The sequence below is a fragment of the Mirounga leonina genome, unplaced genomic scaffold, assembly GCF_011800145.1.
Source record: "Mirounga leonina isolate KUSES-001 unplaced genomic scaffold, KU_Mleo_1.0 Mir_171, whole genome shotgun sequence".
Classification (NCBI taxonomy): domain Eukaryota; kingdom Metazoa; phylum Chordata; class Mammalia; order Carnivora; family Phocidae; genus Mirounga; species Mirounga leonina.
In genome coordinates, this window is record NW_023270436.1 from 16,201,930 (window position 1) to 16,219,627 (window position 17,698).

General features: G+C 43.3%; 1 protein-coding gene across 2 annotated transcripts in view; it reads left to right on the top strand.

The window, feature by feature from the left end:
• Positions 1-447: 447 nt before the first annotated feature.
• The window catches only part of RNF10 (ring finger protein 10), a 41,103-nt gene continuing 23,852 nt past the window's right edge, over positions 448-17,698 (top strand). For both annotated transcript variants that reach the window (XM_035017149.1, XM_035017150.1), the window contains exons 1-2: positions 448-1,074; positions 13,132-13,328. In XM_035017149.1, coding sequence (XP_034873040.1) covers positions 918-1,074; positions 13,132-13,328 — 354 coding nt within the window. In that variant the 5' untranslated portion in view covers positions 448-917. The remainder of the gene's footprint in view (positions 1,075-13,131; positions 13,329-17,698) is intronic.

Below are 17,698 nucleotides of genomic sequence, written 5' to 3' on the forward strand. Positions count from 1 at the left end.
TGCCCTGACAATGGCTTATATTAATAAATGACTGTTAACAATGAAATGAAGTTCTGTATGACGAAGTGCTGTAAAGTGATATTAAATGTAGGGTTTTGTCATTATTTTTGCCCTTATTATTATTGGGAGATAGAATAAGAGCCATAAATAAATTGATATTAATACTAGAATAAGAACTATAAATTAAGCAATACGTAAACGGATTCCACAGGTATTCCAATGTTTGGATCCGTTATTAGTAGTGGTGCATATTATATTATTATGCACATTATTAGCGTACTAAAAATAAAACCTGAACTACAAGTCCCATCATGCTTTCAAAGGCTGGCGTGGTGGTGAGGGGGTGGGGGGCGCCGAGAACCACTGGGACCGGATGTAGATAGAAAACTACATTTCCCAGAGGGCGGCACTCTCACATGGCCACTATATATATAGTCCATCCGGGTTCTTCGAGATGCTGTTTGGCGACTCGTCGCCATTCCCGGAGCACCTCGGCCTCGGCCTAGAGGCGAGTGTCGGTCGCTGTGTCGGAGACACCTGTCCCCGACACCAAGACAGCCAGCCCTCTCCGCTGCCCCGCGGCGGGAGAGCGTGTCCGGCCGGCCGGCGGGGCTCGCGCACCCTCCCTCGCCTCCCCTTCCCCCGCAGCCTCCGCCCCGCCAGGCCCGGCCCGGACCTCCGAGCCCCGGCCTCCTCCTCCTTTTTCTCTGTCACCACCGCCGCCGCCGGGCTCCACAGCCCCACCCGCCGCTTCTCTTTACAGTTTGAGAAGCTGAAGAAGGAAACAGGGAAAAATGTCGCCATGAAGGCCGAGAACCGCTGCCGCCGCCGACCCCCGCCGGCCCCGAACGCCATGAGCCTGGGTCCCCGCCGCGCCCGCTCCGCTCCGACCGCCGCCGCCGCCGAGGCCCCCGTTGATGCCGCAGAGCTCCCCCAGCGCCGCCGCCACCGCTTCCGACATGGACAAGAACAGCGGCTCCAGCAGCTCCTCCGCCTCTTCGGGCAGCAGCAAAGGGCAACAGCCGCCCCGCTCCGCGTCGGCGGGGCCGGCCGGCGAGTCTAAACCCAAGAGCGGTAAGGGCGGGCTCCCACGGGGCTGGGCGGGAGGGGGTGCGACTGCCCCGGAGGCTGGGGAGGATCCTCGCTCTGGTGTCTGCTGGGTCATCCAGGGACAGCTCCTTTTTCTACTATGGTTTCCTACCTTTCTCCCATTTTTCCGTGGCTCCCATTATTTAAAAATTAACACTTAATCAGCACTGTGCAGAGTGGTTTACGTGAATCCTTGCATTAACCTTGCATTAATACTCGAAACAGATTGGTGAAGTAGGTGCTATTCTTATCCCCATTTTGCAGATGAGGAAACCGAGGTTCAGAAAAGGTAAGGTCACCCAGCCAGTATGTGCCTCACGGCCCGCCTTAAGACCTGGTTTGTCTGACTCACCAGTCCAAGCTCCTAAACCACCAAGTTGTGCTACCCTGTAATGTTGAATTAGCATTGGGTAGTGTTCAAGTTTAAACAGGGGAGGGTGGGGCCCAAGGATTTTTCAGACTCAAATTTCATATTTAATAACCTGGTCCCAGATCCATCCCTCTGTTGAAGAGGACTCGTCCTCGAATGGCTTTGTTCACTGTGGAGTAGTGGTTAAGAGCATGGGCTCTGATTCAGTCTTTTTAGATGGCCTTGAGCCTTCGAATTTCTTTTTCTGTAAATGTGCAGATAATAAAAATTAAATAAATTAACTTAGGAAGCAAATCAACTAAGAGCTTAGAAGAATACCTGACACCTATTATGCACCAAATACACATCATGCCTATTTCTCTGTGGTAGGTTAGAGTCCTTTCACAGGGAATATTTTGTCAATTTTGTAGTCATGCCTCTCAGTATTATGACCATTATGGTGATGATAGCTACCATTTATTGAGGGCTTACCATGTGCCAGGGAGTGGGCTAGGTTTATACTTCTGTTATCTGTACTCCAGTTATTAACCTATCCAGTAAGGTGGAATTGTTCATTTCTTTTTTTTTTTTTTTTAAGATTTTATTTATTTATTTGAGAGAGAGAGCACATGAGATGGGGGAGGGCCAGAGGGAGAAGCAGACTCCCTGCTTAGCAGGGAGCCCAATGCGGGACTCGATCCAGGGACTCCAGGATCATGACCTGAGCCGAAGGCAGTCGCTTAACCAACTGAGCCACCCAGGCGCCCGGAATTGTTCATTTCTAAAGAAGGAAAAAGCCGAGAGGCCAGGAGTTTAGGAGTTGGCAGAGTCTGGAATTGAATATTCTCCTTCTTACTTCAAAGCCTATGTACAAATCTCTGCTATTTTGTGCTGTGATTATATTAGCAGTAATAGGAAGATGTTTTCAGTGGAAGCGGAGATGTGTGGCAGACAGGTGAACATTTGAAGTCCCCAAATGTGGAGGTCCAGTTTAAAACTTTTTAAGATTTAAAAACTATAAGGCTTAAAAACAAAAAGAAAAAAACAACTGTAAGGCTGACTTGTTCAGAATTAATCTATTGGATATAGCAAACTTGTTTACCTGGAATGCGGAGTACTTCTAGAAATTGGTTATAGAATTCCAGGTGGAGGGTAGTTGTCTTGATAATAAATGAATGCTTTAAATATCTAAGCAGGGATTAGTGTGGACTTTCTCGGGCAGTATTATGTAGATTAATTTGGGAGTTTTGCACATGTGTAGCTTTATCACAGATCCCTCTAGAGATAGAGGGTAGTCAGCGCTCTTGGCCAGTGTTGGAACTGCTGGTTTAGTGTGGTCTGAATATTTTTCAGGGTAGTTGATAAATAACTACTTTTGCACTCTATTCCCAGATATAAAGTTAAAGATGGTGATTTCCTAGCTATCTGAATTGTCAACTGGTTTTTCTGGGCTCCCCTTTAAGCCACTGACATAAAATAATGAGTCTCTTGCCATAAATGCCTTCAGTTTATTCTGTAATGAGGCGGTAGTTAAAGTTTGTGACAATCCAAACAAGAAAACTGAGGTATTTTAGAACATTTTACTCATTTTGTCCCTGACTTTGAATATGTTTATTAGGACTAACTCTGATTACCCAAGAGGTTGATAGAGAATTCTGTTGTAGTTTGACCAAGAAAATATTTGTCAGTGTTAATGTTTCAGATAGACTTGTATATAATATTTATTGTTGGGTTCATTTTGACTAAAGTGCTTTTTTAATGACAAATACTATAAAATGTTCTTAAAACACTTGTTCACCTTCTTAATTGAAAGCTTCTGAGGAAGGAAGTAAAAACTCCTGTAAAGGATTTTTTTTTTTTTTTAAAGATTTTATTTATTTATTTGTTCTTAGAATTACATCTTAGCCCTACTGGAACAAAGCTGTAGGAATATATCCATGGGATCCAGTCATGATCCCATGACCCTGGGATCATGACCTGAGCTGAAGGCAGACGGTTAACAACTGAGCCACCCAGGCGCCCCTCTTGTAAAGGATTTTTTGCTAAGTTTTAAGAAATATACAGTGTGCCCCCTGGTAGCATTAGGTTTTGTTTAGTATGTCAGAAAGCTTGTACATGTTTGCCATTGCCAGTGCCTACTTTTCTGGTTACTGGTATGTACCCTTAGCAAATAGGAAGGATAGATTTGTAGCTAAATACAGAGTTGATAGCCATAATCCACTGCACGCATTTAGGAACAGACCAAAGGCAGAATAAGTAGATATTAAAAACGGCTTAGGAAATGCTGGATATTGGCTAACTTTTAAGGTGGAACTGAAGGGTAGCATATGCTACCTTAAGAACATTACAGCTAGCTAAGACCATGGCAGATATCATTTAGGACCTCTTATACAGTGATTCTGGAGGGCTGCTCTAACAAAACAGTAGGCTTAAATTCAGCGTAATTCCATGAGAGGTTTCTATAGTATTTCAGAAGCTGACCCAACACTTCATGTACTAGATTCTGCTAGCAACTGTTGAAAGGACCTCTTGAGTTTCAGAATCCTGGGTTGAAGAAAGAAAAGGGAGGGTAAGGTGAAAATACATAACTTGCCTTCTTTTGTCAAAGTAACAGGAACAAGGATTGTTCAGATTTAAATATTTAATTCCCCTTTCCTCTCCTTTCCCTACCTCATGTGAGAAAAAGACCCTCTTCTATGTTCTAAACTGCATGTCAGAAATGGTCCTTTGCTTCCTAGTTACATGTTTAATATACTTGAGTCTTTGTTCCTGCAGTTGGCTTAAGTTCACGCACGCAGGAAATAGGTAAATTTGGCTCCTGAGATTTACTTGATCTTTGCTTTGCTTTGGCTAATTGCTTCAGACATTCACATAACATTCCTTTTCTTGGATATATTCCTACAGCTTTGTTCCAGTAGGGCTAAGATGTAATTCTAAGAACACTAACAGTGAGTAGCCCAGGAATATAGCCTAGAGGAGACAGGTGGTTTAGGGTTTGGGAAAAGTCATTTAGAAAAAGCAAAGAAAGTAAAAAGAGGCAAGAGAGGCTAAGCAGTTTATGGACAAACAATGGACCCTGGCCCAGAACCAGGCTCTTGCCCCATTCCCCTGGGCGGGGAATGGTACTACCATGGAGGTTAAGGGAAGGTCAGGTATTTTGAAGCAGTTATTTTGAGGTTGGTGATATGAAGCACTATCCTGACATACTTCCTCTTATTCCGGTACCAGGAGCCAGGTTACTAGTGGTAATCTGCCTTGAAGAATGCTTCTGAGTTGTAAATGGACCTGGAGGTTTTGATGGCTTTGAAAATTGAGGTGACTTGAACCTTTAATAAAAATCACTTAGAGAAGTTACAAGAATTTCTGGGCCTGTTGGCTGGAGTCCTTGGTTTATATGGCTTTGTTGGAAGTCTAGGGGGTGCTTTTGACAGGAGTGATTTAGATATATTAATAGTCTTCCAAATAATAATGGCAACTTTGTGCCAACCACTGTGGTAGACGTTTATAGAAGTTTTCTCTTAATCTTCATGGCCCTATGAGAGGCATGGTAGAGGATAAGCCTCATATCATGGACAAGAAAACTAAGGCTTTAGAGGGGGGTGAGAGTGATTTGTTCAAGTGAATTCTTTTTTTTTTTTTAGAGAGAGGAGTGAGGGCTGGGGGGAGGGGCAGAAGGAGAGAGAGAATCTTAAGTGGGCTCCATGCCTGGCATGGCTCGATCACGCCCCTGAGATCATGACCTGAGCTGAAATCAGGAGTTCGATGCTTAACTGACTGAGCCATGCAGGTGCCCCTCAAGTGAATTCTTAAGAAGTCCTAGGCAGGGGGCCTGGGTGGCTTAGTCAGTTAAGTGCCTTCGGCTCAGGTCATGATCCCAGAGTCCTGGGATCAAGCCCCAGGGTCCTGAGCAGGGAGCCCGATTCTCCCTCTCCCTTTGCTGCTCCCCCTGCTTGTGTTCTCTGTCTCTGTCAAATAAATATATGTGCTGCCGAAGTGAGCACTCTGTCAAATAAATAAATAAAATCTTAAAAAAAAAGTCCTAGGCAATATTTATAAATTGCCCTTTGTATAAATTCACTTAACAGGCGGGTACCTTGGCACGTGTCATTCTTGATACCATCTCTCTCTTCCTTTGTTCAGAATTACTAATTTCAGGGGTGCCTGGGTGGCTCAGTCATTGGGCGTCTGCCTTCAGCTCGGGTTGTGATCCCAGGGTCCAGGGATTGAGCCCTACATTGGGCTCCCTGCTCTGCAGGAAGCCTCCTTCTCTCCCCCTGCTTGTGTTCCCTCTCTAGCTATGTCTTTCTTTGTCAAATAAATAAAATCTTAAAAAAAAAAAAAAAGAATTACTAATTTCAGCTGGATTCAATTTGTTGTCAGTTGTTTCTATAGTGAGGCCCTATGTTGCCCCTCCAGAGGTGCTTGTCAACTACTCTGAGTGATGGGTAAGCAACTTGCTTGTGATTACAGCATGAATCAGCAGCAGAAACTTCCTGGCTGGTATTCTGACCTCTAGGTTGTGCCACCTGTTAGAACTAAAGCTAGAAATGTCGATGAAGCCAAATTATTTAACTGAAAAACTTGTGGCCTTTAATTTAGAAAGGGGGGAAAGACTGAGATGTGTTATTTGGTAGAGACTTTTCTGTTAGGGAGATGTGGAAGAACTGAGACACTGGATTAAGTTTCCAAGTCTCTTGTTGACTCTGTGATCCCGAGTTCTGGATTTGAGCCATTTTACTAATATAATGGTCTTGTCCATTTTGAAATGTGTCTTGACAGTAGTTCTTGGCAGTTGTTCTCAGCTCTGGCTTGTGCATCAGAAGTTCCTGAGGCTCTTTTTTAAAAATAGGGATGTGTGGAGCTCTTACTTAGGGATTCTTTCTGATTCTTTAGGTCTGGGTTGGGTCCTCGGACCCTGGCGTCCAGTTTTAAAAATCTGCGAGTGATTCTTCTGTGTAGCCACGATTGAGAACCACCACTTGGAAATTTAAAACTTGCAGCAGAGAATATGTTTCTGCTAGGAACTTGACTTTTTTTTCTGCTTTCCAAAATCTGATTCAGATCAACTTCATTGCTATCTCCTTTCAGAGAAAGGAGGACAGATTCTACCTCCACGTTATTCACATGTGTGTACTGGCAAGTTGTCTACAAGACATCCCAAAAACAGTACTCTGAATTTTATCTCTGGGTCACAGGCCTGACTGTACCTTCAATCTTTAGCTGCCTGTTGCCTGGGTCTAGAGATAAGAGCCAGCCTCTCACTTTAGATAGCTAACTTCATACCCTTAGGCAAGTGGAAGACAAGATGGAGTTGATTTTAGCAACCAAAATTGTGGATCCATATGTGGTCAGTTTTGTAACCTGTTTTAGAAATGAGCAGTTCCCTGTCCATCAGAAAGCAGTTCTGTAAATGTGATGAAACTGTTTCCTTGCCTGTGTGGTAATAAGTGAAGAAATGAAAATAGAACTTTCTTGGGGCGCCTGGGTGGCTCAGTTGGTTGGGCGACTGCCTTCAGCTCAGGTCATGATCCTGGAGTCCCTGGATCGAGTCCCGCATCGGGCTCCCTGCTCGGCAGGGAGTCTGCTTCTCCCTCTGACCCTCCCCACTCTCATGTGCTCTCTCTCATTCTCTCTCTCTCAAATAAATAAATAAAATCTTTAAAAAAAAAAAAAGAAAAGAAAATAGAACTTTCTTGTTCAAATGTAGAATCTGGCTTTACCTGAATCTATGCAAACTGTTAGGTGCTTGTCTTGAAAGTATTAGGGTCAAATGCAGTATCATCCCAAACTGTCTTAGGTAATGAGGTTTGGGGAATCCATGTTTTCCGTATATGCCTGTTTTCGTAAGACCTCATTTGTTTTCATGGTAAAGTTAGCTTGCATTTTATCCCTCTGAATTTTCTACTTATTTGAAATCTTATTATCAACTCCATAGGTAAGAACATTTGTAAGAGATCTGAAGCTTCGCTTTCTGTTACCAGTGATGCTGTGTTGGACAATAACTGTGGCTGACTGAAGTAGTAGGTAAAAGTGTAGTTCTTAAGTTGTAGCTTCAGGTTAAACTCTGGTCACTTTCCCTATCTGGGATTTAAAGGTGACTGGTAGGGGTAAACCTAGCCTGGCAGAGTTTCTGTGACCCATCTGTTCTCTTTCTGCATTGCTGCCGTCTCCCGTAACTGTTAGCTCGACTCCCAGGTTGTGGTTTGGTCAGGTTTGGAGAGGATGGCATTAACTCATTTATCCCATGTTGGTGACAAAGTAAGTGTGAAGTGGTTGCTTTCAAAATTCAGACTCTCATTTTATCAGCTCACGTTTCCTTTTTTTCTTTGAGGATACGCTTCATCTTGGATTTACTTAGTCTGCTATAAGATAAGCTGGTCATCTTATCTAGAAATAATTTTTTCTAGGTACTTAATAGTTTTTAAAATTACCCAGAAGATAAAATTACCCAAACGATAAGTATACAGAACTTTTTGTATACTTACGTCAGAATCTTAGAGGGTGAGGCCTGAGCATAGGAATCCCTTAAAAGCTCATCTGGGTGATGCCTTCAAACTGGCAGAATTGAGAACCACTCGATTAGGTAAAAATGAAGCTGCATTTCCCAGAGTTAACTGTCTTAACAGCCTGCTGCATTGCCTTTCCAGACTTGTTTCTTTCTTCCTTTTTCTTTTTTTTAAGATTTTATTTATTTGTCAGAGAAAGCACACAAGCAGGGGGAGCGGCAGGCAGAGGGAGATGGAGAAGCAGGCACCCTGCTCTGCAGGGAGCCCGATGTGGAACTCATCCCAGGACCCCGGGATCATGACTTGAGCCTAAGGCAGACGCTTAACCGGCTGAGCCACCCAGGTGCTCCTCCAGACCTGTTTCTATGAGTTATATTTATATATACACAAACACACACATATATGTGTCCCTAGAAAAAATTTTTTTAATTAAGTTTTTACTTTTAATTCCAGTATAGTTAACAGTGTTATATTAGTTTCAGGTGTATAATATCGTGATTCAATAATTGTATCCATTACTCAGTGCTCACCATGGTATAAGTGTACTCTTTAATCCCCTTCACCTATTTCACCCCCCCCCACCTCCCCTCTGGTCATCATCAGTTTGTGTGCCTTAGGTAAGAGTCTGTTTCTTGGTGTGTGTGTGTGTCTTTATTTTTCTATGAATTATATGTATTTATATATATATATATATATATATTTTTAAGATTTTATTTATTTATTTGAGACAGAGAGAATGAGAGAGAGAGAGCACATGAGAGGGGGGAGGGCCAGAGGGAGAAGCAGACTCCCTGCCAAGCAGGGAGTCCGATGCGGGACTCGATCCAGGGACTCCAGGATCATGACCTGAGCCGAAGGCAGTCGCCCAACCAACTGAGCCACCCAGGCGCCCTATAGATATATATTTTTAAAGATTTTATTTATTTATTTGACACACAGAGAGAACACAAGCAGGAGGAGCAGCAAAGGGAGGGGGAGAAGCAGGCTCCCTGCTAAGCAGGGAGCCCAGTGCGGGGCTCAGTCCCAGGACCCCGGGATCATGACCTGAGCCGAAGGCAGACGTTTAACCATCTGAGCCACCCAGGCGCCCGAATTCTATATTTTTAACATAAACAGGATTAAGCTATTTTGGGGGGAAAAACTTTGTAGTTTCTGAAGCTCATGGCGGAATCCTCTTGGCTTTGTAAACTACCATCCCCTTAAGGTTTGAGCCTCTAAGCCTAATGCGTTTATTCATTAAAAGTCTCCCAACTTCCATTCTAAGTTTCTGCTTAAATGAAAGCCATTAAATTAGTATGCAGGCTTGATTTGGTCAGATTTCCATGTTGAAATAAGACAACATGAAGTGATTATAGACAAATCCAAGACAGGATGGAAATCTTTTTTAAAATAAATTTTATTCTGGGGGCACCTGGGTGGCTCAGTTGGTTAAGTGTCTGCCTTCAGCCCAGGTCATGATCCCAGGGTGCTGGGACAGAGTCCCACATCAGGCTCCCTGCTCAGTGGGGAGTCTGCTTCTCCCTCTCCCTCTGCCCCTCCCCACTGCTTTCTCTCTCTCTCTCTCATGCTCTCTCTCTCAAATAAAATCTTTAAAAAAATAAATTTCATTCTGAGATTAAAAAAAAAAGACAACATGGAATGGGCGAAGGGACAAGAAAGATAAAGTAGTGTTTTTTTTTTTTTTTTTTTTTTGTCCAAAGACTAATTTGGGTACCTCTTCCACATTTAGTTATTTAGATGTATATGGTTCTCAGGTTTCATTTTCCTTTTTTTTTTTTTTTTTTTTAAGCCAGGTAACCTTGGCACATTTTAAATGTGTCTTGTCAGGATTCTTTTTTCAATTTGGGACAAAATATGCACTTCAGCCCCCAAGTAGAAAATATGGGGAAAAGAATACAAACAAGTGCTCTTTACACAAAATACAAATGGTCAATAGATTGAAAAAGTATTTGTTGCTACTTGTCAGAGAAAATAAAATTTAAAACAAGAATTTTGACCCTTCAGTTTAACAAAGTTTATTTCAACTCTGCATTGTCAATAATGTAGTGACCTAAACTTTCTCTTTTACAGTGTTGTTAGAGTATAAATAAGTAGGTATAATGGCTCTAGAAAGCAACTTGAGAATGCATAAAAGGTTTTTTTTTTTTTAAAGATTTTATTTATTTGATAGAGACACAGGGAGAGAGGGAACACAAGCAGGAGGAGTGGAAGAGGGAGAAGCAGGCCTCCTGTGGAGCAGGGAGCCCGATGTGGGGCTCGATCCCAGGACCCTGGGATCATGACCTGAGCCGAAGGCAGATGCCCAAGGACTGTGCCACCCAGGCGCCCCTGCATAAAATGTTTTAATGATCATACTTAATCTGCTGATTTCGTTTTGAGAATTTTTTTTTTTTTAATATTTTATTTGACAGAGCCTGAGAGAACACAAGCAGGGGGAGTGGCAGAGGGAGAGGGAGAAGCAGACTCACTCCGCTCTGAGCAGGGAGCCTGATGTGAGGCTCCATCTGGGGATCCACGGGGCTCGACCCCAGAACCCTGGGATCATGACCTGAACCGAAGGCAGACGCTTAACCCTCTGAGCTGCCCAGGCGTCCCTCATTCTGAGAATTTGACATAATCATACACACAGTCCTCTATAAAAGCGACTCGCAATGCTAACTAGCAAAAAACTAGAAACCACCTAAATATATAGCAGTAGGAGATTGGTTATATTCTATTATAAGCATATGGTAGACAATGCAGCCATGAATCATGCTTTGAAGACTAGAGATGCATGAAAATGCTCATGGAGTAATAGAAGACAGTATATTTTGTATGTCATTTTGTGGAAGATGTGACAAGTGTATAAAATGGAGAGTGAAAGGAAATTATGCACTGTGTGTAAGTTGGTATATGGATAGTGGCAAATTTAAATTCTTCCAGATTTCAAAATTGAACGTATATTCTTACAACTGGAGATAAAAAAAAGCAAAAAATATATTTAAAAAATTTTTTTTTCAGATTTTATTTTAGAGAGAGGTAGAGAGTGTGAGCAGGGAGAGGGGCAAAGGGAGGAGAGAGAATCTCAAGCACACTCTGTACTGAGCGCGGAGCCTGGTGCAGGGCTCAGTCTTACAACCCTGAGATCATGACCTGAGCTGAAACCAAGAGTCAGTTGGTCACTTTACTTACTGAGCCACCGAGGCGCTCCAAGAAATTTTTTTTTTTTTTTTAAAGATTTTATTTATTTATTTGGCACAGAGAGAGAGCACACAAGTAGGCAGAGTGGCAGGCAGAGGGAGAGGGAGAAGCAGGCCTCCCGCAGAGCAGGGAGTCCGACGCGGGGCTCGATCCCAGGACTCCAGGATCATGACCCGAGCCGAAGGCAGCTGCCCAACTGACTGAGCCACCCAGGCACCCCAGAAATATTTTTTAAAAGGATATGACTCATGGGGCGCCTGGGTGGCTCAGTCGGTTAAGCGACTGCCTTCAGCTCAGGTCATGATCCCAGGGTCCTGGGATCGAGCCCCGCATCAGGCTCCCTGCTCGGCGGGAAGCCTGCTTCTCCCTCTGCCCCTTCACCCTGCTTGTGTTCCCTCTCTCGCTGTGTCTGTCAAATAAATAAATAAAATCTTAAAAAAAAAATTAAAAAAAAAAAAGGATATGACTCATGCTGATTTAATATGTTCTTAGAACTCAGCTTCTTTTGTTTTGTCAATTTAATGGCTTCTCAGTTTGAGGTCTAGTGTATATGTAAATATTGTTTTGCTTTTATGACTCTTGAATGTACCTGCCAGGGCCTAGGTCAAGCCTTTGCACTATAGAATCTAGCTATGTTGTAGTAATTTAAGAAGAATAATGTCTTCTATCCTGCTTCCAGATAAAATACTTTTCCCTAATACAGATAGGCTGTTCTCTTTTTCTTTTTTTTTTTTTTAGTTAAAAAAAATTTCTTTTGGGGCGCCTGGGTGGCTCAGTCGCTGAGCGTCTGCCTTCGGCTCAGGTTGTGATCCCAGGGTCCTGGGATTGAGCCCACATGGGGCTCTCTGCTCAGCGGGAAGCCTGCTTCTTCCTCTCCCACTCCCCCTGCTTGTGTTCCCTCTCTCACTGTGTGTCTCTCTGTCCGAAAAAAAAAAAAATATATATATATATATAAAAAATATACCAAAAAAATATGTATATAAATTTTTTCTGAAGTAGGGTCCATGCCCAACGTAGGGCTCCGGAACTTAGGACCCTGAGGTCAAGAGTTGCGTGCTGTATGGACTGAGCCAGCCAGGTGCCCCAGGCTGTTCCCTTTTCTATCACTTCATTTAAATAGACTTTAATAAGAGCAGTGGTTAAACCCTGTAAAAAAGGGAGACATTGTGATCGAAGAATCTATGTAGTTTCATCTGCATTTGTATCCCTCCTGAAGGAGGGACCCTTTAGGCTTTGTCATTTAAAAAGCAGAAGTAGGGACACCTGGGTGGGTCAGTTGGTTAAGCGCCTGCCTTTGGTTCAGGTCATGATCCGGGGTCCTGGGATGGAGCCCTGCATTGGGCTCCCTGCTCAGTGGGGAGTCTGCTTCTCCCTCTCCCCCTGCTCGTGCTTGCTTGCGGGCTCTGTCTCTCTCTCTCTCTCTCAAATAAATAAATAAATAAATAAAATCTTTAAAAAAAATTTTAAAAAGCAGAAGTAAAAACCACCTTACTATGAGATGTCTTGCCCAAAGTTCTTGTCCAAACCCAGATTTCTTAGAGGTTGTGGAAGGGCCTATTTACCTTTATTTTTAAAGATTTTATTTTCTTAAAACTCTGAGATCAAGAATCGCAGGCTCTTCTGACTGAGCCAGCCAGGCACCCCTGTTGTTTATTTTTTAAAAGATTTTACTTTTTTTTTTTTTAAGATTTTATTTATTTATTTGAGAGAGAGAGAACACATGAGAGGGGATAGGGTCAGAGGACGAAGCAGACTCCCTGCCGAGCAGGGAGCCCGATGCAGGACTCGATCCAGGGTCTCCAGGATCATGACCTGAGCCAAAGGCAGTCGCTCAACCAACTGAGCCACTCAGGCGCCCCAAAGATTTTACTTTTTTAGGTAGTGTCCACCTGATGGGGATGCTTGAACCTACAGCCCCGAGGTCAAGCATTGCATGCTCTTCCAGCTGATCGGCCAGGAGCCCTGTGTATCATTTCTTAACTAATTCTTCACATTTCTTGCTTTCAGATGGAAAGAACTCAAGTGGATCCAAGCGTTTTAATCGCAAACGTGAACCTTCCTATCCCAAAAATGAAAATTTTAGCAACCAGGCCCGTCGCTCCAATTCACAGAAAAGCAAAACTTTTAACAAGATGCCTCCACAGAGGGGTGGTGGCAGCAGCAAAGTCTTTAGCTCTTCTTTTAATGGTGGAAGACGAGATGAGGTATGGAATTTAAGAATGGTCTTTCTAGAATAAGAAGCAAGAGCTCTGATCCCCTCCCCCCCCAGTTTATCATTAGTTGGGGAGGAGGGGAGAAACAGATGGAAGAGTAAATAACTAAAGCAGTCTTGAATAGGTGAGGATTTAACTAGGTTTGGAACTTTGCCTCCTTTCTTCCCTTGAAAGTTATGAAAATTTCCTTGGAGGAAGAAGACATCATAATCCTGGATTGTGAGAAATTATAGCAAATTTGGGGTACCTTACTTTGTATAGTCCTTCTGTCATCACTCCTGAATTAGAGGTACCTCTTGAATATTTAGGTAATAAAGTGACTTCAATTAATTAATGACATTTGCCCTATAGTATCTAGCAGAATGCAAGATGCTATATCCTTAGTCCCAGGTACTCTGATTTTAGGAGTTTCTTAGGTATCCTTTTATAAGTCTGTAGAGACTTGTACAAGGGAGTTCATTGTAACATTGTTGGTAGTTGCAAAATCTAGGAAACAACCTAAATTAGCAAGGGGCTGGTTAAATTATCTTTCTTTTTGAATGTTCCATACGTTGTAACCATTATAGAATAAGACAGATTTAATGTACTTATGAAAGAATTCATTCATTCACCAAAAATTTAGTTCTCCTCTACTGTGTAACAAATACCATTCAGTTTGGAATACAGTACTGAGTGGAATATTGTCCCTCAGGAGCTTATATTCTAGTTTAGGGAGACAATAAAAATGATTACACAGTTGACTCTTGAACAACACAGGTTTGAACTGCATGGGTCCACTTATGTGGATTTTTTTTTTTAATACAGTACTGTAAATGTGTTTTGACTTTTTTTTTTTTTTTTTTAAGATTTCATTTATTGAGGGGCGCCTGGGTGGCTCAGTGGTTAAGCGTCTGCCTTCAGCTCAGGTCATCGTCCCAGGGCCCTGGGATCGAGCCCTGCATCGGGCTCCCTGCTCAGCGGGAAGCCTGCTTCTCCCTCTCCCACTCCCCCTGCTTGTGTTCCTGCTCTTGCTATCTCTCTTTCTGAAATAAATAAATAAAATCTTTTAAAAAAAAAAGAGATTTCATTTATTGAGAGAGTGTGTGAGGAGGAGGAGGGGCAGACGGAGAGAGAATCTTACGCAGACTCCACGCTGAGCATGGAGCCTGACATGGGGCTTGATCCCATGACCCTGGGATCATGACCTGAGCTGAAATCAAGAGTCAGACGCTTAACCAACCAAGCCACCCAGGTGTCCCTGTTTTGATTTTCTTAATAACATTTCCTTTTCTCTAGTTTTATTGTAAAAATAACGGTGTATAATACCTATAACATAAAACACGTGTTGAGTGTTTATGTTACTGATAAGGCTTCCAGTCAACAGTAGGTTATTAGCAGTTAAGTTTTTTTGGGAGTCAGCAGTCATACATGGGTTTTTGATTGTGCAGGGGGTCAGTGCTCCTAATGCCTGCATTGTTCAAGAGTCATCTGTATAATAAATCCAAAGGTAAGTGCTTACTGAATTAGCGAAAAGTAGACTAAGAGTTAGGGATAGAGAGTAACAATACAGTTTATTTTTTATTTTTTTAAAGATTTTATTTATTTGAGAGAGAGCGAGAGAGAGCATGCATGAGTGTGTGGGAGGGTGGCAGTGGGAGAGGGAGAAGCAGACTCCCCGCGGAGCAGGGAGCCCGATGTGGGGCTCGATCCCAGGACCCTGGGATCATGACCTGAGCCAAAGGCAGATGCTTAACAGCTGAGCCGCCCAGGCTCCCCAAGGGTACAGTTTTAGAAGGTGCCTAAGGAAAGCTGCTCTGAGAAGGTGAAGTATGAGTAGAGTCCTGAATGAAGCAAGGGAGCACACCATACAATTTTGAGGAAGAGTATCTTAGCCAGAAGGAATAACAAAGTGCACAAGCAGCAAGGGATCAGAGGTGGTAATGTTTTTGGTTTGTTTGAGGTAAACAAGTAGGCTACACTGGGAGGAGGAGGAGGAAGAGGAGGAGGAGGAGGAGGAGGAGGAGGAGGAGGGAATGAAGCTAAAGAATGGGAAAGAGGGGTCAGATCATGTGGGGCCTTGCAGGACTTTGGCTTTTGTTCAGAGAGATGGGAAGCTGTTGGGGGTTTAAGAAGAGAAGTACTATAATCTGACCTGGAGTTTTAAAGCGAAGAGTGGAACCAGGGAGGTTAGTTAGGAGGCTGTTAAGATTTCTGGTGAGAGTGATGGAAGCTTTGAAACAGTGATAGCTGGTGAGAGGCATGCCCACTGGGGTGATATATGAAGGTAGAGCCAACATGACTTTCTTAATACGTTAGATATGGGGTCTGAGCAGAGAAATGAATGACTTTGAAAAAATGAATGTTTTTGGCAGGAGCTCAATTCAGATACCATATGCACAAGTGTGGAAGATTTTCAGAGAAGTACAGGGTTTGGGGGTGGAGGGGAGGGAAGGGGAGTTGAGATAAAGAACTTCATTTTGGAAATATATTTGCGTGAAGATGTTTACTGGATTTCTAAGAGATAGGCAGTCAATGGGATCTGGAGTTAGAGGAGGAGGCCCGGGCTAGAGCTGGGTATCTGCACGCATTTGGTGTTTGCAACTGTGGAACTAAGTGGGATCATTAAGGAGTAGTGCTGCAGAAAGGGAATAGATTTAAGGACTGAGGCCCGAGTCAGGATCATGAGGCATCAGCAAAAAGGGAGAAAGCCATTTGGAGAAAGTGGTTAGTTTTGCCCTCTGCCGGTAGGCAGAAAATTAGGACTGAAAGTGGACCAGTAGATTTCATAATGGGAAGGTAGGTTGTTGGCCTTGAGCTGCTTTGGTGGAGTGGTGACAGAAACCTGATTGGCATAGATTTAGAGAGAATGGAAGAACGGGAGGAAGAAACAGCAAGTTCAGACAGTACTTTCTGGTGGCTTTGCTCTAAAGGGGAGCAGAGAGGTGAGGCAGTAGCTTGAGGGGGTATGAAGTCGAGAGGTTTTAAAGTTAGAGAAATTAACAGCATATCTCTGGTAATGGGATTGTCCTTTGAGGGGGCAAACATGATGCAGAGGAAAGGGGGAGGATTGCTGGAATAGTGTCCTTGAGTCCTTGAGGAGTTGGGATCTTGTGTACAAGTGGAGGAGTTGGCTTAGATAGGAGCTTTTCCGGTTCATCCTCAGTAACAAGAGGAAGGCAGAGTACTGGTATAGGAGGATGTAGGAATTCTTTACTGATTATTCTTATTGTCTCGGTGAAATACGGAAGGTGAGCTGAGGGAGGAGCCTTGGAAGCCTTGAGGAATGGATGACTGGGTGACTGGTGAATTAAGCGGGTACAGAAATGTCATCAGGTTGTGGTAGTATTGCCAGGCAGCCTAAGGGTCTACTTAGTGAGACTGGTCAGTGTGGTGTGGTTGTGTTCTTGTATATAACTATCTGGTGCTGGTGTGGAAATACATAGGCAGAGAGTTGGGTTAATCAGGGAAAGGTTTTGCCAGGTGAGTACAGATGACAAAGAGAAGCGGGTAGTGGACCATAGGATCTAGGCCAAGTAAGGAAAGAAAATTGTAGGGGTGGGTTGGATCACTGGTTTGGAGATCCCAGTGGGGCTAAAGAATTGTTGGAAACAGGACTAAAGGGAACAAGCTAGGAAAGGAGGGAGTTGCTGCTTGGATGTTGGGTGCTCAAAGTTAAGATGGTGCAAGAGGTGTGATTGTTATTCTTAACAGCCTAGATGTAGAGTAGTGCTGTCCAGTAGAAATGCAGGCCACATACATAATTTAAACTTCTAGTTGCCACATTAAAAAAGTAAAGAAATGATGAAATTTTTATGTTTTTACCAAATATAGCTAAAATGGCATTATGTGGCACTGGCCACATTTCAGGTGCTCAGTAGCCACATCTGGCTAGTAGTGGTTGCTGTATAAGATGGCACAGATCTAGATGGTATGTCCTTGGGAATTGCGTTCCTGAGGTAGAGTGGAGGGCAAGCTAATTGAAGGAGGTGAGGGTCAAGGAACTGAGAGGTCAGTGTTTTGGAAGGATAATTTATCAGGAATTGTGGTGGGCAGTATTGAAGAGGGTGGCAGTGGGCCAACTAGGATAATAAGGTGATGATAGAAGGTTGAAGGTGTGGAGGATTTTGTGGAGTGAGCACAAGCTCTTACGTAGGGTTGGGGCATTGGGGGTGGAAGACTGAGGAGGGGATAGCAGAGCTACATGGAAATGAGCATCCCGGGGATGAGAGGCAACAGATGACCTGGAAGTCATGAGCTCCCTGTGGTCAGTTACATAAACAGTCGGAGGTGTTGTCTCCCAGGATCTATTGTTGAGATGAAAGGAAATTGTTTATGGTTTGCCACTGTACTTTTTTTTTTTTTTTTAATTTTATTTATTTGAC